The 22298-nt window shown below is 35.6% G+C and overlaps 1 protein-coding gene across 1 annotated transcript in view; it reads right to left on the reverse strand.

Moving 5' to 3' along the window:
- The window catches only part of PLD5 (phospholipase D family member 5), a 405751-nt gene that overhangs the window by 165887 nt on the left and 217566 nt on the right, over positions 1 to 22298 (reverse strand). Inside the window, 1 exon segment of the mRNA XM_054694923.1 lies at positions 17936 to 18104. Within this exon segment, the coding sequence (XP_054550898.1) occupies positions 17936 to 18104 (169 nt within the window).

Raw genomic sequence — 22298 nt, forward strand, 5'->3', positions numbered from 1 at the left:
TGTTTCATTCAATCTATCTGTTCTGCTCCCCACCCTGTCTCTGGTGAATCCTCTCACCCTCTCACCTCTGGCCTACACCCCAGTTCTTGTATGCACAAATAAATAAAATCTTAAAAACAAGACAATGAAATAAAAGTAACTAAAAGTTCAACATATTTTAAAAAAAACTACTTTTGATGACACTTTAAAAATAACTGAGTGAAAGAAACTCAAGATAAAAATTTGCCTTTTATGCTAACTTACCTAATGAGAACAAAAGATAAAAGTCATTATAGGAAAACTTTATTTTTGTTTAAAGCTTTTTTGGGGGCTTTCACAATAAGCATTGTATGTCTTCATAAGTATTCTGAAACTCATCCCACAATAAGTCATTTTGACATGGGGGAAAGGTCTGCAACTATGCAAGATTCTACATATCAAGAGAATGCTTAGGGTTTTTTTGTTTTTGTTTTTTTTTTTTTTTTTTTATTTGACATATCTATTTTTAGCTTTTGCAGTACTTGGGCTCCTGAAAAATGGTATATATTTTACACTTGCCTCAACGGAATTTCACTTAAAGGGCTCAATGTGAGAGGGAAAATTGACTTTGTATTGAAAATAATTTAAAGAAAAATCCTTTGTTAAAATGAAAAATCTAAACAACCAACCACAAATTGCTCACTGTTTAGCAGATTTGGATTTTTTGCAAACGCCTTTTTGATGATAATGTGTACTATATTTTCATTTTGAGAGATTTGTATTGAAATTTCCATTTTATTATAGCAGTATTAGACGATATGCATGATTTAATTTGACAAATAGAAAATGAAAAGTTAATATTGGCTCTTTAATATAATTGGGCATTGACTATTGAAATAATGTATTCAGGATGACCTGTTTTCAGAGTTCTATGTTTGTTAAATATTGAATACACACTCATTGAATATCTGCTCTGTAATAAGCACTGAATTTACAATGGTGAACAAAGACAAACAGTGCATGCCTGCTTTTTTTTTTTTAAAAAAAAAAGCAAAGATGAACTAATATAGACCTTCCTCAAACTCTTCCAAAAATTTGAGAAGAAGATAATGGTTGAAAACATACTTTATGCAGCCACATAAAAAGGAAACGACAGACCAGATTCTCTGGAAAACATAGATGCAAAAATCCTCAACAGAATACAGCAAACTGAATCATATAATACATCGAATGGTTTATACATCATGGCTAAGTGGGATGTATTCCAGGGCTACTGGGATGACTGAACATCCAAGAATCTGTGAGCACAATTCTGACATCAACAAAAGGAAGGATAATCATATTATTATATCAATATATACAGAGAAAGTATTTGATAAAGTTCACCCCCATTTATGAATAAAAACCCTTCAAAAACTGGGGGTAGGTGGAACATTCCTCAACATAATAAGGGTCACATATGACAAACCCACTGCTAACATCATTCTAAATGGTGAAAAACTGAAAGCTTCTCATCGAAAATATAAGACAAGGTTGTCCATTTCCACCACTATTATTTGTCATAAAATTGGGAGTCTGAATTAGAGCATTTAAGCAAGAGAAAGATGTAAAATGAATCCAAGTGAGGAAAGAAGAAGTAAAACTATCATATTTTGCAGATGACATGACAATATACTCAGAAAATGCTAAATACTGCTAAAAAATTTAGACAATAAAGGAAATGATCCCATTTATAATCACATCAAAAAAAATTAAATACTTAAGAATAAACTTAACAAAGGGTACTAGAGACTTGTACAATGCAAGATATAAGACATAAAAGAAGTAGAAGGCAAAAAAAAAAAATCGAAAGCTATTTCCAATTCATGGATTGGAAGAATTTACATTGCTAAAATGTTATTCTTACCCAAAGCAGTATACCTATTCAATGAAACCCCTACAATGTTTCAATGGTATTGTTAAAAAAAAATAGAAGAAACACTACTGAAATTTATATGGAACCACAAAAGACCTCAAACAGTCAAAATAATCATGACAGAAAATAAGATCATTAGTATTACAGTTCTAAACTATAAGCTATACTACAAAACAATACCAATGAAAACAGTATGATACTGGTATAAAAACAGACACACAGATCAATGGAATAGAATTAAGAGATCCAAAATAATTTCACAATTATATGGAAAGTTAATGTATGACAAAGGAACCAAATGGTGTTGGGAATACTAAACAGCCTCATGTAAAAATTAAAAATGAACCCACAATCATCCAAAACTTTAGGGGACACAGCAAAAGCAGTACTGAACTTACCAATTAAAAGACACAGTATCTAGTTGTATCAGGAAAAAGAACCAGGGAAATACATGGCAATGAAATAATAGTAATAAATATAGTAATAGTTCCTTGACTGCAACAAGAAACAAGAAAGAGCTCATATATATAACCATGTCTTTCAATTTGAGGAATTGGAAAAAGAAGCACAAACAAATCCAAAAGCCATTAGAATAACAGAAATAATAAAAAGCAAAGAAGAAGTAAATGAATTTGAAATTAAAAGAGTTCAAAAGGTCAACAAAACTAAAAGCTGGTTCTTTGAAAGTATAAACAAAATAAACAAACTCCTAGCAAGGCATATCAAAAAAATAAGAGGGAAATCTCAAATAAGTAGAATCAAACTAGAAAGGAAAAATTACAACAGATACTGCAGAAATTAAAAGTATAATTAGAGAATACGATGAACATTTATATGCATAAAAATTCAACAACCTAGAAGAGTTGGATAAATTGTTAGAACTATACAATCATCTGCGACTAAAAATGGACGGAACAGAAAACCTAAATAAACTAATCACAAGCAAGTAAATTGAAACAGTAATTAAAGCTCTCCAAAAAACAAGGTCTAGTACCAGATGGCTTCTCAAATGAATTCTATCAAACCTTCAAATATGAAATAATTCTCTGTTCAGATATTTTCAAAAATCAAGACAAAAGGAATTTCTATAAACACATTTTTAAAGATTTATTTATTTATCTATCTATTTATTTATTTAATTTATTTATACAAGAGTGGGGGTGTAGGCCAGAGGTAGGGGGTGGTGAGAGGATTCACCAGAGATAGAGTTGGGAGCAGTACAGGTGGACTGACTGAAATGCATTGCTGAGGGGAACAGTGGGCGAGAGAGGAGAGGTCTGCCGCACCACGAGGGTTAGCTCCCTGGGATGGGGATCATATTTATGCTGCAGTGGCTGCTGATAGTTTCATAGTGCTGAGACTTAACCTCATGTGCCACCAAGGAGGTCCCACTCTCTAAACACATTTTATGGAGCCATCATTATGTAACAGGGTGGTCCCCAGGAAAGGGGGAGGTTCGAGGTTTCCTAGGGACCACCCTGCTACAATTACAGTAATACCAAAACCAAACAAAGACCACACACACACACACAAGAAAATTACAAAACAATTTTTTTAATGAACATATTTGTCCTTAGTGAACACGGGAAAAATCTTTAATAAAAATCCTAACCAAATCAACAATGCACTAAAAGAACCATGCATCATAATCTGGTGGGATTAATAAAAGAAACACAAAACCAGTTCAACATCCTAAAATTAATCAATGTAATCCACCACAGCAACAAAAAGAAAGATAAAAACTATATGATCACATCAATAGATGCTGAGAAAGCATCTGATGAGATCCAACATCAATTTATGATGAACACTCTCAAATTGTTGGGGACAAACAGAGCATACTTAATAACAAAAGCTACTTACAACAAACCCATTGCTAATATCATTCTAAAAGCTTAAAAATTGAAAGCTTTTCCACTAAGATTTGGTACTGGTATTCAACATAATTTTGGAAGTTCTAGCTAGAGCAATCAGGCAAGAGCAAGATATAAAACAAATTGAAATTGGGAAAGATATAAAGCTACAATCATTTGCACATGGCATGATAATACACATAGAAAATTCTCAAATTTCTACGGAAAAACTAATTGTAACAATCAGTTTAGCAAAGTAGCAGGGTATAAAATCAACAGACATAAATCAGTTTCTTTTCTATATACAAACAATGAGATAGAAGAGGAAGAAATTAAGAAAGTTATTTCATTGCTATTACACCAAAAAAAAATTACTTAGGAGTAAAGCTAACAAAGCAGGTAAAAAATCTATACAAACAAAACTATAATACATTGTTGAAAGAAATAGAATACACAATGAAATTGAAAATTATTCACTATTGAAAAAATAAACTATTATTCACTATTGAAAGAATAAACATTGTCAAAATGGCTACCATATCCAAAGTAATATACAGATTCAATGCAACAGCAATACAAATAGCAATGATGGTTTTCTTTTTTTTTTTTTAATAGAGGCATGCTTTATTTATTTATGTATGTTTGTTTGTTTGTTTATACATGCACTGGGTACAGTCAGAAGTGCGGGAGGGTGAGAGAATTCACCAGAGCCAGAGCCGGGAGCAGAGCAGGCAGAAGGACCGAAGCACACTGCTGAGGGGAGCAGCGGGTGGCAGGAGAGGTCTGCGCGCCATGTGGGACCCTCCTCCAGTGGCCGGGGAGCAGCCGGGGATCGAACTGGCGCCGCAGAGGCCGCGGGCAGCTTCGCAACCCAGCGCTCAACCGCTGCGCCACCGGGGAGGCCCGCAATGATGGTTTTCAAAGAACTGGGGCAAATACTACTGAAGTTCATATGGAATCATAAAAGAACCCAAATAGCAAAAGCAATCTTGAAAAAGAAGAAAGATAATGGAGGTATCACACTTCCAGACCTCAATTTATATTACAAATCTGTAACAATTAAAACAGCGTGGTAGTGGAACAAAAACAGATGTACAGACCAATTGAATAGAACTGAGATCCCATACCTAAATCAACACATATAAGGACAGTTATATGTGTTGGAGCCAAAAACATACACTGGAACAAGGATAGTCTCTTCAATAAATGGCATTGGGAAAACTGAAAACCTGAATGCAAAAGAATGAACTAGATCACAATCTCACACCATACACCAAAATCAGCTCAAAACGGATTAATGATTTGTATGTAAAACCTGAGATCATAAAATAAATAAAAAGAAAACAGGCAAAACATTTCATGACATAAGCTTTAGTGATGCTGTTGGGTATCCCCAGAGGCAATGAAAATAAGACAATACACAGCTGCGACTACATCAAACTAAAAAGCTCCTGTAGAGTGAAAGAAACCTTAACTAAAGTGAAAAGACACTCAGCTGAAGCTTTGGAAACAACCCAAATGCCCAAAAATAGATGAATGGATCAAGAAGATGTGGTACATATATACCATGGAATATTACTCAGCATTCAAAAAAGATAAACACATGCAATTTGCAGCAACATGGATGGCGCTGGAAGGGATCATGCTCAGCGAAATAAGCCAAAAAGAAAAAGAAAAATACCGGATGGTCTCACTCATAGCAGGAATCTAGAAAATTTAAATAAGGGACCAGGAAAATGAATAACTATAAGAAAGTGAAAATCAAAATCAACAAAAAACTATGAACCAGAGACACTTTTTGGGGGGGTGGGGGCCGGGAGGGGAGGGATTGGGGTCAGAATGGGGGGTTTGCAATTTTATGGGGGAATATAAAAATAAAATTTATTGTTTAAAAAAAAAGTAAAAAAAAATATAAAAAAGTCAAAAGTCAAAAAAAAAAAGAAAAAACAGAAATGCATGTAATGCAGGAGAAAAAGTAAGGTACAGAATGCACAGAAATATAACTTAATTGATCAAGCTGATAATGTGTGTCTGTCCCTTTCTGGGAAGGATTATCATGCAAATCATACTCTTCCCAAAAAACTAATTACTAAGCCTCCTCATGTTACAAAACAACTGAAGTAGAGGATCATGAACTTGACACTGGCCATAGGACTCGCCAGTGGTGGAGCCGTAATCAGAACTCTGGTCCATCTAACGCTAACTTCCTCTTTGTTGGTTTGTTTTTTTCCCATGAAATCATGTTCTTTCCACAGCATAACATGCTTTTATTCACAGACAAACATGAACAGCAAAGAGACTACAGGAAATGTGACTATGTTAACAGCAGTTATCTCTGAGGGGAGGGATTATAAGTGGTTATTTTCCTTTTTTATTCTCCTTGTATTCCCCCATTTTTGATAATGTATTAACAGCATGATGTAAAAATAAACCTCATGTAAAAATAAAAAAAAAAAAGAAAAGACACTCAGCTGAATGAGAAAAAAAATATTTGCATACCATACATCTGGCAAAGGACTGATATCAAAATTATACAAAGAACTCATAAAACTGTATGAAAACAAGTAAGTCAATTTAAAAATGGGCAAAATAATTCAACAGATATCACTCCAAGATGTTCAAAATCACTAATTGTTAGAGAAATTAAAATCTGGACCAAACTGCAATACTATCTCACACCTATGAGACTGGCCCATGTTGAAAAGACCAGAACAACAAGTGCTGGTGAGGATGTAGAGAAAAGGGAACCCTACTACACTGCTGGTGGGAATTTAAACATTAAACAGTGATTCACCATTCATCCCAGTAATTCCATTCCTAAGCATCTACCCCAAATATTCATAAGACAGCACAAGGAAAGTAAACTACAGACCAACAGTCCTGATGAAAAGTGATGCAAATATCTTCAACAAAATACTGGCCAGTCAATTTGAAAAATATATTGCAGGGATTATACATCATGATCAAGTGGGATTTACTCCATGGATGCAACAATGACTTAATATATGTAAATCAATCAGTAATATATTACATCAACAAAAGACAATGTAAAATTCTTATGATATAAATAGATGCAGAAAAGGGTTTTAGATAAGCACTTAAAAAACATCAGGAAATAAGGCCTCCCCTGGTGGCGCAGAGGTTGAGCGCTGGGCTGCGAAGCTGCCTATAGGCTCTACAGTGCCGGTTCAATCCCTGACCACCGGCGAGGGTCCCACATGGCACGCAGACCTCTCCTGCCACGCCTGCTGCTCCCCTCAGCAGTGTGTTTCATCAGTCTGCCTGTTCTGCTCCCCGCTCTGGCTTTGGTGAATTCTCTCACCCTCCCGCGCTTCTGACTGTACCCAGTGCTTGATAAATAAATAAATAAATCTTTAAAAAAATCAGGAAATAAAAATAATCCATATATGAAAATAAATGAAACTAACATTATTTGCAGATGCTATACTGTGTGGAGGATTACTGTGTGGAGGAAAACTCTAAGGATTACTGAAATAAGAACTGAAAGAATAAAAAAAACCAGCCAATTTACCACAGGTCCAAAGACTGGTCACCCAAAATTTGAAAAGGTATTCCATTGTGGTTTGCATTTTCCTGAAGGTAAGTGATGACGAACACTGTTTCATAGCCTATTGGCCATCTGTAGATCTACTTTGGCAAGTGTTAGAATTTCTGCACATTTTTGATTGGGTTATTCGTTTTATTTTGGTTAAGTTTTATGAGTCATTTTTTGATCATGGATATTTGTCCCTTAATGGGTGGATAATGTGCAAATAATTTTCCCCATTCAGAAGGCTCTCCTTTTGTTTTTGTGACAGTTTCTTCACTGTGCAGAAGACTTTAGTGTGATGCAGCCAATGGTTTATATCCTCTTTGTTTTCCTTCAGATGAATCCACAAAGACCTCTATGAAACTTCTGCCATGGAGTGTTTTGAATACATATTTTTCTAAGTAGTTATGGTTTCATGTTTCACATCCAAATTTTATGAATATTTAGTTGATTTTTGGGTATTGTGTAAGATAGTGGTCTACTTTCACAATTTTGCATGTGCTGTTCATTTTCCCCAATATCATTCATTGAAAAGGCTTTCCACTTAAATTCTTCTAACCCATGAACAGGGGTTATCATTATATTTCCACATGTCTTCTTCTATTGTTAACTCTTTCAATAGTGTCTTATAATTTTCTTTGTATATGTCCTTTACCAACTTTATTAGGTTTACTCCTAGGTATATAATTATTTTGTATGTAATTATGAATGGGATTGTTTTCCTAATGTTTTTATTCTTATTGCTCACCATCTGCACATAGGAAGGAAACTGATTTTTGCATATGGATTTTATTACCAGCCAATTTGCTGGACTGTTCATTGTTGCAATGAGTGTTTAAGGGGTTTTAAGGGCTCTGTATGTGTATTATCATGTCATCAGCAAATTATGATAGCTTTACTTCTTTCCCAATTTTTATCCTTTTCTTGCCTAATTGCTTTAACTAGGACTTCCAATACTATGCTGAATAGTAATAGTGAAATTGGACATCTTTGTCTTGTGTCAAATCTTACTGGAAAAACTTTTAATTTTTTAGTCATTGAGAATGTTAGCTGTGTATTTGGCATGTATAACCATTGTTATGTTGATATAAGTTCCATCAATTTATAGCTCCAATTTTTTGAAGATTTTCATCATAAATGGATGTTGAATCTTATCAAATGCTTTACTGTCATACATTGATATTATATGAGTTTATCTTTCCTTTTATTCATGCTATGAATTATGTTAAATTTTGTATGTCAAACCATCCTTGAGTACCTGGAATAAATTCCATTTGGGCAGGGTGTATAATCCTTTTAATGAACCTTTGGATTTTTTGCTAAGACTTTTGAGTGATGATTTTTGAATCTATATCCCTCAGGGAAATTGGTATGCATTATTCTTTTCTGTGATATCTTTGGATGATTTTTGTATTTAGGGTGATGTTTGCCTCATAAAAAGAGTTTTCAATTTTTTTGAAGACTGTGAAGTATAGGTATTAACTCATCTTTAAATGATTTGTGGAACTCATTTGTGAAACCATCTGGTCCTGCACTTTTGTTTTTGGGAGATTTTTGATTACTGTTTCAATTTCCTTGCTTCTAATTGGTTTGCTCAGGCTTTTTATTTGTTCCTGAAGCATGGATGCTCATATAATTCTAATAATTTGTTCATCTTTTCTATGTTGTTCAACTTACTAGAACACAAATGTTTATGGTAATATCATGATCAGATGAATTTCTGAGATATCTATTGTAACATCTCATTTATTTTGATCCTAATTATTTGAAATTTCTTAGTTCTTTGCCTTGTAAACCTATTTGATGTTTGTCTATTTTATTTGGTTTCTTTTCTTTTTATTTATTTTTACATCATTATTCATTTTTTAAAAGATTGATTGATTGATTTGTTTATTTATTTATTTATTTATACAAGAACCAGGGTACAGGCCAGATCCACAGGAGGGTGAGAGGATTCACCAGAGACAGAGTGGGGAACAGAACAGGCAGACTAACAAAATACACTGCCGAGGGGAGTAGCAGGTGAGACAGGAGAGGTCTGCTGCACCATGTGGGACCCTTGCTGGCCGGCCAGGATCGAACTGGTGCTACAGAGGTTGTGGAAAGCTTCACAGAGCTGTGCTCAACTGCCTGCACCACCAGGGATGGCCCATCATTGTTCATTTTTAAACAATATTTGCATCCCCATAGAATTTCCTTCACCAATGTACATATGCACCATCACCTTAGTCCCCTTTGCTCTTTCCTCGCTCCTTTCCTCCCTCCCTTTGACTCCTCATCTCCTGCACCATGTCTCTGATTTATAATTGTCTGTTTTTGTTTTGTTGTGTTTTGTGTTGTTATTATTTTTTTGCACCGATGTCTTATTTGTCTTATTTGGTTCCCCTATATTCCTCCTATAAGTGAAACCATCTGATATTTTTCCTTTTCCTTCCGATTTATTCACTGAACATAATTCCTTCTAGCTCCATCAACATTGCTGTTAATAGCATGATTTTATCTTTTGGCATCAAACTAGAAATAAATCATGAAAAGAAAACAAGGAACCCTTCCACATCATGGAGATTGAAAGCCACACTACCCAAAGACCACTGGACTAATGAGGAGATCAAGGGAGAATTTAAAAAATATTTGGCTTATTTTCAAAGAAGCAGCTTTTGTTTTCATTAATCTTTTAGACTGTCACTTTGATTTCAATTATATTTATTCCTGCTTTATATTTATTCCTGATCTACTTTTTATTATTTCTATCCTTCTACTATGTTTTATTTTTCCTTGTTCTTATTTTTTTAGTTACTTCAGGTGAGAGATAATACTACTTTTTGGATTTCTTATGTTTTGATGTGGATCCATATTATTACATACCTCCCTCTCATTATTGTTTTGTTCTTTCCCATTTGTTCAGAAAGGTTGTGATATTATTATCACTCAATGGGGGGCATTTTTTTAAAATGTATTATTCCATCTCCTTGTTAACCCAATATTCACTCAGTATTGTGTTGTCAGACTCCACATACTAGAGCCTTTTCTTGCTTTTCTCTTGTGATCAGAGAAGATACTTGTTATGATCTTTATGAGTGTGTTGATACTTATGTTTGTGACCCAGTATGTGGCAAATCCTGGAGAATGTCCCATGTGTACTTGAGAAGTATGTGTATTCAGCTCTTTGGAGGTACAGTACCCTATAAATGGCTAAGCCCTGCATGGTCTAATTCTTTGTTAAAGGGTATTCTTTATTTTTTTGTATGGTTGACTGTTCATTGGTAAAAGTGGGATGTTGAAGTCCCCAGCCACTAGTTTTATTTCCCAGTGTCTGTTTTTGGGTTCAATATTAATTGATTTATATATTTTTACGTTTCTTTATTTGATGAGTATATACTGATTAGTGTCATGTTTCTTCCTGATATATTGCTCTCTCAATCATCAGATAATGGGCATCCTTCTATCTTATTATCTCTCCAGCTGGAAATCTATTTTACCTGATAAAAATATGACTGAGTCCCATTTGATGGTAGGATTATTTTCTAATCTTTCAAATTAATTTTATGGTTCTACTTTTTTTCCTTCTTCAGTTTTTTTTGTGGATATACTGCTTTTTTGCTTTAATAAAGAGTTCTTTTTCAACATCTTTTGGAGGGGGTATCTAGTGTTTCCAAATTCCTTCAGCTTATAATTGAGGACACCTTTATTTTCCCCTTATATCTAAAGAAGAACCTTGCAGGATAGAGTATTCTTGACTGACATACTTGTCTTTATGTTGGGCACATTCTCCCTTTGCCTATAATGTTTCTTCAGAAGTGTCAGATGTAAGTTTGATCAGGGTTTTTTTTATAGGTTATCTTTTCCTTCACCCTAGCCAACTTCAATATTCTTTTCGTTTTGTTTTGAGCTCTCAGTAGTTTTACTACTATATGTCTTGGTATAAGTTTCATTTTGTTTAGATACTGTGGGGTAGGTCTTTTAGATTCAGGTACTTACATATTTAGTTTCTTTGGTCAAATTTCCTTTATTATTTCTTCAAATAGCTTCTCTTTTCCATTTTCTCTGTCTTTCCCTTCTGGGATTCCATTATTCTTATATTACCTTTCTTCATAGAGTTTGATACTTCTGGAAGTCTTTCTCCGTTTTCTCCTTCATATCTCTTTTTGTTCTTCCAACTAGATTATTTGTGCATTATCATCTTCAAGGTCACTTATTCAACTTTCCATTTGGTTTATTCAACCATCGTAGTTTTCTCCAGAATTTTTTTATCACCTCTATTTATCTTTTATATCCTGCCTCCTCATTATTTTCTTATTTAAGTATTCAACTTTGATCTTCTGTTTATTACTTTTATTTCTCAGGACATTCACCTGTTTTCTGAGTGTTCTCTTATGCCTTTGATCAGATTTTCTGTGTTTTCTTTGAATTTCTTTCTTGTGGCAACTTTGAACTCTCTCTGATTGGAAGATAAGAGCTTCCATGTTTTTGTGATTATGTTTAGAGATTTGATCTCTCTGTGTGGTGTAGTGTTCCTGTGAGGACTCAGGTACCATTTGCTGCTTTTTGTCTCCCCATTATTTCATTTCTAAATGTTATGGGTGTCAACCTCCTACTTTTCCAGTAGATGACAATGTATGCAGGAAAAACTTATCTGTAGCTTGGCTTCCATGAGTGGGAATAGCTCATATCTTCAGGAGTTTTCTATGATGAGTTCACCATCAGGTCATTCCTAGGTCTCACCAGTACTGTCCTGATGTCTGAGGGGAATTGCTAACTGTGGTTTGTACTCAGGCCCCATTATAGAGCTCACTAAGTCCGTATTAATATCTGCATGGGATCTGCTATGGCAGTTCTACCCTCAGGATATTTCATGGAGTTTAAAGAGCCCATGGTTATGTCTATGGGATTTCTGCCATGTTAGTTTTGCTCTTAGGTCCCTTCATGGAGCTATTGAAATTGCACTGATGTTTGAAAGTATCTGATATGGTGGGTCTTGTACCATTTTTATTATAAATTTATACTTCTGGGCCTCCCTGGTGGTGCAGGTGGTTGAGCACCACACTGTGAAGCTGTCCCCAGCCTCTGTGGGTTCGATCCTGGCTGGCAGGTGAGAATCCCACATGGTGAAGCATACCTCTCCTGTCATGTCCACTACTCCCTTCAGCAGTGTATTTCACTCAGTCTGCCTGTTCTGTTCCCTGCTCTGTCTCCAGTGAATCCTCCCACCCTCCTGAACATCTGGCCTGTACCCAGGTTCTTGTATAAAAATAAATCTTTAAAGAAAAAATTTCTACTTCTTTCACCCTGCTTAAGCCCCTCCTGTTTTCCCTTCTTATTACTTTATATTTTCTTTAAAATTTCCAGTTACCTCTGCAAAATTCAAGGTTGAACTCAGTTTTCTCTGGCTTATTAAGATAGTATATTACTGAATATAATCTGTACTTGCCACATTAGCTTATGCCTGGTTTTGTTTACCAGTAATACAATCCTTTTCACTAATACAACAACTACTTACCAAATATTTACTGAACAACTAAAATACATTAAGCACTATGCAAACAGACCTAGAACATAGTTCATGCATTTCATCACTGCCCTGTAAGCAAAGCTGAAGGGGTTCCCATTCTGTAATGTCAGTTACTATGGGGCAGGAATACTGTTTCATTCCATAATGGATCACATTCAAGCAAAGAGTTGGAACACCTAACTTTTGCTAAGTTTATAGAGAAAAATGTCAGAATTACTTAGTTCAGTACTGTTTAAATGTTTTGAGTTTATGTATAACCTATGATCTTGAGGCAAAGGAGATTCTTTTTTTAAAAGATTTATTTATTTATGCATACAAGAACTGGGGTACAGGCCAGAGGTATGGGGGGTGAGAAAATTCACCAAAGACAGAGTGGGGAACAGAATAGGCATATGGATTGAAATACACTGCTGAGGGGAGCAGCGGGGGAGACAGGAGAGGTCTACTGCACCAGGTGGGTAGCTTCCTGGCCAGGGATCAAAATCGTGCTGCAGTAGTTGCTGATAGCTTTGTAGGTTGTGTTTTAATCCCTTGTGCCACCAGGGAGGCCTGAAAAGGAGATACTTACTCAAGTAACACAGGTAATAATCCTGAGGTTCTTTATTTCTTATAATTTCCCAGGTAATAAAGATGCTCTTGGTTCCAGGGCAAAATTTTGAATAGTAAAAGTTTAGCTCACACTGGAAGGACTAGACTAAAGGGACAGGTTAAAAGTAAAGAGGGACCATTAGGTTTTTAGGCTGTTTGGGAGAATCACATCCATCTTAAAAGTGCTTATTTCACCCATCCAGGGACTGTACTTTGTCTATAAGCTCATCTAAGTGCTACACATCCATCCCCAGGACTGACCAATAGTACCAGGTATTCCCTTCTATAGCCTCAGGTTCTGGAACCCCCTTGAATCCTTCAAATGGACTTCATGGGGAATCCTGGGGAATGTTGCAGATTCCATAGGATCTCCAAGTCAAATCAACCCTGAATATAGGTTGATGATAAGAATCCTGGAAACTGGCCAACACTGAGAACAGGATAAGAGAGAAAAATAGTTTAGGGGAAAAATGAAACCACTTAAAAAAGATTACATTATAGTTTGAGGGAAAAATCCATCACTCCACAGACACAGCATATCAGAGGAGTTCACAGGTCACTAAGCTCAAGTGTAAGTGTCAATTTTCCTATTGTGTGTTTAATCACGCATCAGTGATACAGAAGGCATGAAAGGGAGCTGCTTACAGTGAAGTGCTCCCAAAGCACATTGCATTGCTCATCAAGTCAAACTAAAGCTTGCAGTTCCTATTCAATCATGTACTGATCTTGTCTAGGATGAATAAAGAGAACCTATCTTTTGCTCACAATATCATAGTGACTATAGTAGACTGTTTCCAAAGTTGACTGCCAGAAACTGCTCTCATTCTTCCATACATGCTGCTTTACTATTGCTCCCCTGAAAGTGGGCTGACCTTGCCACTTGCTTTGACTAACATTATGTTACAAAAGAAATGTCCTAAGACTTCAAAAATTAAAAGTTAGGAAGTTTTCACTTTCCCCTAGTTGGGATCCAGGTGCCTTATAAGAAATTTGCAGTAGATTATTGAATGAGTGTCTACTTGGGGAGAATGAGAACCCAGCAGTCCTCAGTCCAGCCTCTGCCATTCTCACAGCTAAATACAACTGCATGAATGATCCCAGTCAGTACTACAGAAATCAACTCACAGAAAAATAGAAAACAATAACAAATAAGTTCTGGAGTTATAGATGACTGAAATATAAATTGCTTAGCAAAAACTTAACGCATGTGTTATTGCCTTTAAGATTGAGTGGCAATGGAGACTACTACTCAAGGTTGAAGCAACAGTAAAGAAATTGCTTTTGGAGTCTTGAAAAAGTAATGACAGAATGTTTGGCAACACTACTGCCTGCTGTACAGTGAAAAATAGAACATATGATTAATGCATTTATAGATCTGCCTTAGGAGATTGTTCAAGCATACTGTCAAAGTTTTTTTTTTTTTTTAAAGAGAATTTCTTTCTATTTATTTATTTATTTATTTATTTATTTATTTATACAAGCACTGGGTACAGTCAGAAGCATGGGACGGTGAGAGAATTCACCAGAGCCAGAGCAGGGCACAGAACAGGCAGACCGATGAAATACACTGTTGAGGGGGAGCAGCGGGCGCTGCAGAAGAGGTCTGCGTGCCATGTGGGACACTCGCCAGCAGCCAGGGATCGAAAGGCACTGCAGAGGCTGTGGGCAGCTTGGCAGCCCAGCACTCAACCACTGGGCCACTAGGGGAGGCTCCATACTGTCAAAGTTTTAGTGGTATATGATAAGGTATTAAAAAAAAATAAATGAACTCATAGGAACTATTTAATTGTCATGCACAATTCAGATAAACTGTAAAGACCCTAGGGCAGTCTCAACTCAGCAAAATATTCTAAATTTAATAAATGGCTTCACGGCAAAGATCAAATCAAATTTGTGGCTGTATGATTCCTTGGTGATACCTCTGAAATAATGAAGGTTGTGGTGCTTCATAGGCTTCAAACAATGTCAAGGTTAAGGTCCTTGAGTCACAGACCAAAGCAGAAAACACCCGTCTGTAAGTAGACATTGCATCTTGGTAATGAGTGGATTGTAACTGACCACTCCTAAATTCTACAAAAATCTTAAACAAAAAAAGGACGGAAATTGTTTAAAATGAAAAGGGGTCTCATGAAAATGAAAATTTTTACTGGCTGATCAAAAAGTAAGTCTGAGGTAAACACAGCTATTTCTTATGGAAAAGATAATGCAACACAGAGGGTGAAGTAAAAAACTTTTGAAACAACAGATTAGGGAAGCATTACCCGGGAGCAGAACTAGATCTTAATCTAAACATATTCCCTGTTTCTTAAAATTGCCAAGAACTCATGCTGATATATAATCTCCCCTTCTGAACAGAAATATCTATTCTCCATGCTACCATTTTATATTTGGGAATGTATGTCAAAAGCACATAATTTGCCTTTTTAGTTCACAGGTCCAAATCAAGAGAAAGCATATGAGGAGCCTCATCTGGATCCAGACCTGATGTAAATGAAGAAATCCAAGACTTTGAACTTTTGCTGTAATAGGATGACAGTGTGGAAGAATGAGGAGTACATCTTGAATATGGAAAAGATATGGGTAGATATAGCGACAGGTGGGCTATGGTATACAATCTCCAAAGATGTCTGACAACAGATTTCTTCATTTCTACATGGATCTTCTTTCTGCCATTTTGAGTTTGTGACTTACTTTCACAAATAAAATACTGTGGAAACAACATTCTGGGACTCCAGAGCCCAAGTCTTAAGACACTGCATAATTTCTGCCTTCTGTCTTTCAGATTACGACCATTATGTAAAGAGTTTGGGCTAGCTTACTGAATGATGAAAGGAATAAAGAGAGAAGTCCAGGGCCTCCCCGGTGGCGCAGCGGTTGAGCCCTGGGTTGTGAAGCTGCCCGCAGCCTCTGCAGCTCCAGTTTGATCCCCGGCTGCTTCCCGGACACCGGAAGAGGGTCCCGCATGGCGCGCAGACCCCTCCTGCCGCCCGCTGCTCCCCTCAGCAGTGTACTTCATTCCTGCCTGCTCTGCTCCCCGCTCTGGCTCTGGTGAATCCTCTCACCCTCCCACGCTTCTGACTGTACCCAGTGCTTGCATAAATAAATAAATAAATAAATAAATAAATCTTTAAAAAAAAAAAAAAAAAAGAGAGAAGTCCAAAAACTCCAGATAAAATATGGGTATGAGAGACTCTTTTGGATCCCCCAGCTCTAGGCACCCTGGTCAATAATAAGTAAATCAGAAACAAGTCTTCTCTGCTAGCCTTTCCCATAATAATGAATAAGTGAGGGATTGCTATTTTTTTAAGCACTAAATTTTAGGTCAATGTGTGCAGCAGTAAATAGTTTGAACAAGAGAGATAGTAAAGTACAAAACACAACTTGTAAATTTATTCAAATCCTCTTTAGTACAACATTTGTGGTGTGTTGTTTGCTTTTACATTCTTTTGATTTTTTTAAAGATTTATTTTATTTTATTTTATTTTATTTATTTATTTATACAAGCACTGGGTACAGTCAGAAGCACGGGAGGGTGAGAGAATTCACCATAGCCAGAGCGGGATGCAGAACAGGCAGACCGACGAAGTGCACTGCTGAGGGGAGCAGTGGGTGCAGCAGGAGAGGTCTGTGCACCATGTGGGACCCTTGCCAGGGGCCGGGAATAGAACCAGTGCTGCAGAGGCTGTGGGCAGCTTCGCAACCCAGCGCTCAACTGCTGCGCCACTGGGGAGGCCCAGTCTTTTGATATTATTTTGACTTTAAAGTAATATAATTGAATAACATATTTCAAAACACTAATGGGGTGATGATTTTGTCTTAAGGCCAACACATTCATGTAGAAAAACACAAAACTGACCCACATAGGGCATTAAACTATAGACCTATAGACATTGCTTGGATTGACTAGTCCAGAGAGTTTACTGTAAACTATCATAATCACACCAATATAAAGAAAAATATACCAAAGATGACCAGGATCATTTTTCTAGGAAATTTCATTTATAAATCATTTAGATCATTTAGTCATTTTTCTAAAAGTCATTCCTATAATTAGCACATTTTTTCTTATATTCATTCATTCAAATATAGCAGAGTCAAGAATAAACAACTAACTATCTGGGAAGTTTAAATCCAGTAACACATAAGTTGGCTCTGGATCCATATCTTAAAGAAAAATTATGACACCAATTAACTGAATAAATACCTCAACAAGCAGTTATAGAAAAAGAACTGTAAATATGCAGGTTGTACAAGGTTGAATTCTGGGTTGTTTTATCTACAGGGGCCATTATGTGAATGTTGACCCCTGAGGACATCCTCTATAGCAATGCAGCATATTGAACCTATTGTATACAAGGATGAAATATGATTTTGCCCTTGAAAATATGGCATTCTAGTAGGAGCTGAGTGACATGATTAGCAATGGCACATGCACATATATGTAGTGATATACATTTATTATGATGAAGACAGACAAAAAAAAATGAGCTTTTGGAGTATAGAGCAAGAATGCTAAGGTATGTAAAATGCACAGTATCACACACATAGAAGGTGCAGCTTACCTGGCATGCTGATGGATGACTGTGGTTGAGATCCCAATGGGAGGACACTATGTCAACAGACTTTTTGGCCATGTTGAGTAAATTCATCCAGCCGTGGAAAAGTGATAAATGAAATGGTGCATTTTCTGAATAGTTAAGGCCTTCAGGAATATTTTCCACCAGGGCAATTCTTAGAAAAAACATTGAAAAACAAATGAAAGAATCTAGTCAAATTTGAAGCCATAGAACTTTTTCATACATGCATACAGAGACATCTAATAAACCATTTCTTAATGTGTACATTACTCATAATTTATATTTCTTCATCAAAGACCTCTTATACTTCTGTGTTTTTGCTGTGTTTTTGAGAGTTTATGCATTTTTCTTCCATCATTAACACTTATTTTAGAAAATCATGGTATGTGTCCCTAGTGTCCAGTTACAAACTAATTTTGACAAAAAGTTAAGAACTTCTTATACAAACATTTTCTTCTAGTAATACACTCCTTTTTCCACTAAAATAATTATATAAGATATTACCTCATGACATACATTTTTGCATGCCTCCAGTTTACAGTACAGTGTTGAGTAAATATTAGAACTTAGTAAGTACTATTATTATAGGTTAGCACCTCTGTTGATGGTTCTCAGCTGAAAGCATAGAGTGATACAGAGGAGGAAGTCATAAAAACCTGCCTGTTTTAGAAAACATATTTTTAAAGATTTAGTGTTTGATAGATAGGAGGAGTAGGTGAAGGAGAAACAGATATGAGTAATCAGTGACTCAGATTTTCTTATAGGGCCACCATATCATCTCTGAACTGGGCTACTATAAACACAATTGTATCCCCACCTAGATACAATTCTTAATGTTCTCTAAATCACTTTCTATATTACATTTTGGTTAATCCTTTAAAAATATAAATCTAAACACTCTGTTCAGTGGCAGTGTCCTCAGGATGTTGTCCTCTCCTACCCTCCCAATATGGTTAACAAATGTTTACCAGTCTGACCTGGACTCTCCACACTTTTACTGCACTTATATGCCCCCTTGAATTTTACACTAAAGCTACTCTATATTTTGGCATTTCAAGAGCATTTCCCCAGTGCCAATTTCTACGCTGCTTATTGAGCTACTCTTAATTAAACTTTCAAAGTCCTAATATAAACATGATTTTTTTTTTTTCCTGAGAGGCTTCCTTAAGCACCTAAATCTGGTTACATCTCCCTTATTATCCTTTTCCATAGTGATTTGTTACTCCCTTTTCATCTTGCTTATAACTCTAGAAATGATTTATTCAAGGCTGATTTTCCTTGATAGATTGATGTAGGGTGTATTTATACTGCTGCATTGGTTTACTATTGCAGCCCCACTGCCTAGATACTGCTCATGGCGAAGAATATCTGCTAAACTTCAATAAAGTCATAAAAACAAAGGAAAATGGAGGCAAATGGAATCCATTAAAACTGACAAGGAACAAAGACTGTGGATTGGGAGAAATTATCAAAGGAAACCAAGATAAAACCAGCCCAAAATCTAATTTGGGAGGGATGTCTTTTATGTTTGGTAGTGTGCAAAACAGATGAGAAGATTCAGAAAGGACCCTTATAGAAAGAGGAGGACAAGAGAGATTAGGAAAAAGCAGGGTTTGGGAAGCCAAGCTAAGAGAGGATCAACAAATTGGAGAGGAGAATTTTAAATCTACTAGAAAACTTTTGAAGCAACAGACAGAGGTTAACGTTGGATATTTTAATTCTATCCATATTTACATCTCAATGATCTATGTTAACAGAAACTAGACATAGTCTAAAGAAAGTAGGCCAGATAATTAGCAGTTTCAGCCTACTCTAAAATTAATGAATATATTTAAAATCAAGCAAAAAAGAATCCCTCCAATAAACAAAGCTAAAATACAATGGTTGCTAACAAATAGAAAAACTGGCTAGTTAAATTTTATTTCAGTGTAAAAGATATGCTAAGAAGACTGAGAAAGACCAGATAAATTGAATGTATGGCATGAAGGATTTGGAGAATAATTATGTAATACTAGATGACTTTGTAGCATCCTTTCGTAAATACCATATCCTCTGGCTTCGGATAGGTATACAATAACGCAAGGAAGTGAATTGTTTTGGAAATCTTTAGAACAGGTACTCTTAAGCTTTGATCTATGGCCATTTTGACAAAGTTGATTCTTCCAGCCCATTAGCAGGGTGTATCTTGCCTTTTTTTTTGTCTTTTTCTATTTCTTTTAACAATGGTTTATATAGTTTTCCTTGTAAATTTCCTTCACCTCCTTTGTTAGAACTGAGATTATCAGAGGGGAGGTGGGGAAAGGACAAAAACAAGGTGGGGATGGAACAGGATGTACTCTGTGGTGGACTATTGGTGTGTGGTGGGTCTGGTGTGGTGACAGCACCTGAGAGGAGAGATTCTATGCTTCTTTTAGACAAATAATGATCTAAGCCAAGGTTACTTCAATAAAAAAAATTGATTTAATAAGTAAGTTCAATAAAATGGTAGGGTACAAAATCAATCTGCAAAAATCTGTTGTGTTTCTATATGCAAGTAACACATTTGAAGAGAAAGAAATCCAGAAAACCTACAAGTCACAATTATGACAAAAATAATTAAATACTTTGTTAAAATAAATTTAAAAAGACACACGGAAATGGAAAGATATTCCTAGCTCATGAATTGAAAGAATCAACATGTCAAAATGGCCGTCTTACGTAAAGCAGTATACATATTCAAGGCAATCCATATCAAGTCTCTAATGGCATTCTTCAAAGGAATCGAAAAAACAATACTGCATTTCATATGGAACCACAAAAGACCCTGAATAGCTAAAGGAATCTTACTAAAATAGAGGACAAATGTTGGTATCATCCTCCCAGACTTTAAACTATATTAAAGCTATAGTAATGAAGAAAGTATGGTAGTGAAACAAAAGGTTACCCACAGACTAACTGCCATGCATTAATGGACAGTTAATCTATGTTGATGGAATAAAAAATTTACATGGGGGAAAGAAGCGCCACTAAAACTAACGTTAGGAAAACTGAACAGCCACATGCAAAAGAATGAAGATAGATCACCATCTTACACTTCACACAAAAATCAAATGGATTAAAAACATGGATATAATCTGAAACTGTAAAATACATTGAAGAAAAAACATTCTACAACATCAGCTTCAGAAATTCCTTTGGGGATTCCTCTCCAATGGCAGTGGCAGCAAAAGCAAACATAAATGGGATTACATCAAACTAAAAAGTTTCTGCACAGGAAAAGAAACTATTAGTAAAACAGAAAAACACAGTACCAAATTGGAGAAAATATTCGCAGATAACACATCTGACAATGTGCTGATATCCAAAATACATAAAAGCTAATGCAATCCAACAAAATAATTAACCTAATTAAAAAAATAGCCATAAGAGAGTAAACAGACACTACTCCAAAGAAGACATACACATAAAAGTCTGCTTATCATTCCTTATCATTAAGGAAATGCAAATTAAAATCACAACTGGATACAATCTCATACCTGTGAGAATGAACTGCATCATAAAGTCTAGAAACAACAAATATGTGTGAGAATGTGCAGAAAAAGAAATCCTTATATATTGTTGGGAGGAATGTAAACTAGTATAACCACTATGGAAAACAGCAAGTAGGTGTTTCTCAAACTATTAAAATAGATATACCCAATGACCCAGCATTGCATCTTCCCAAAGAATGGAAAACATTAATTAAAGGAATGTGTACCTTTATGTTCATTGTAGCCCTATTTACAATAGTTAAGTTATAGAAACAACCCAAAATGCCACTCAGCTATAAAAAAAAAATGTATCATTGTCATTTGTAACATGAATAGAACTGGAGAGGATAAGCAAAATAAGTCATAAGGAAAAAGACAAATAGCAGATGGTCACACTGATGTGTGGAATATAGAGAAATATAACAAATGGTCAGTTAAACCAAACCAATAATAATAAACGCTTAACATCTGACTTCAAAACTGAAGTAACTAGAAGGGTAGGGAAAGGAAGTCCCCAGTAGAACATGGTGGAGAAAGTGAAAATATGCATATGTAGAGGTTTAACTTATAACAATCAAAGCAGATACAATGACATAAACCTCCCTGTTTTTAAAAATAGTGTTCCAAAAGGGAGTGCTTAGTTCCCAAAGAGTCTGTACCATAGAATTCCAAAGGGGTCTGTGATACAGAAAGGGCAAAGTAGTTATGTAGCACTTAACACACATTCTTATAAGATTTCTCTGCATTATTGAAGATTTAGAAGTGTGTAAGATAATCAAGAGAGATTTTCAACAAAAGAGAATTGGGTCAAAGCCAGACACAGGCAGTATTTAATCACT

This window comes from Talpa occidentalis, unplaced genomic scaffold (assembly GCF_014898055.3).
Source record: "Talpa occidentalis isolate TD23 unplaced genomic scaffold, MPIMG_talOcc4v2.1 talOcc4.14, whole genome shotgun sequence".
Lineage (NCBI taxonomy): Eukaryota > Metazoa > Chordata > Mammalia > Eulipotyphla > Talpidae > Talpa > Talpa occidentalis.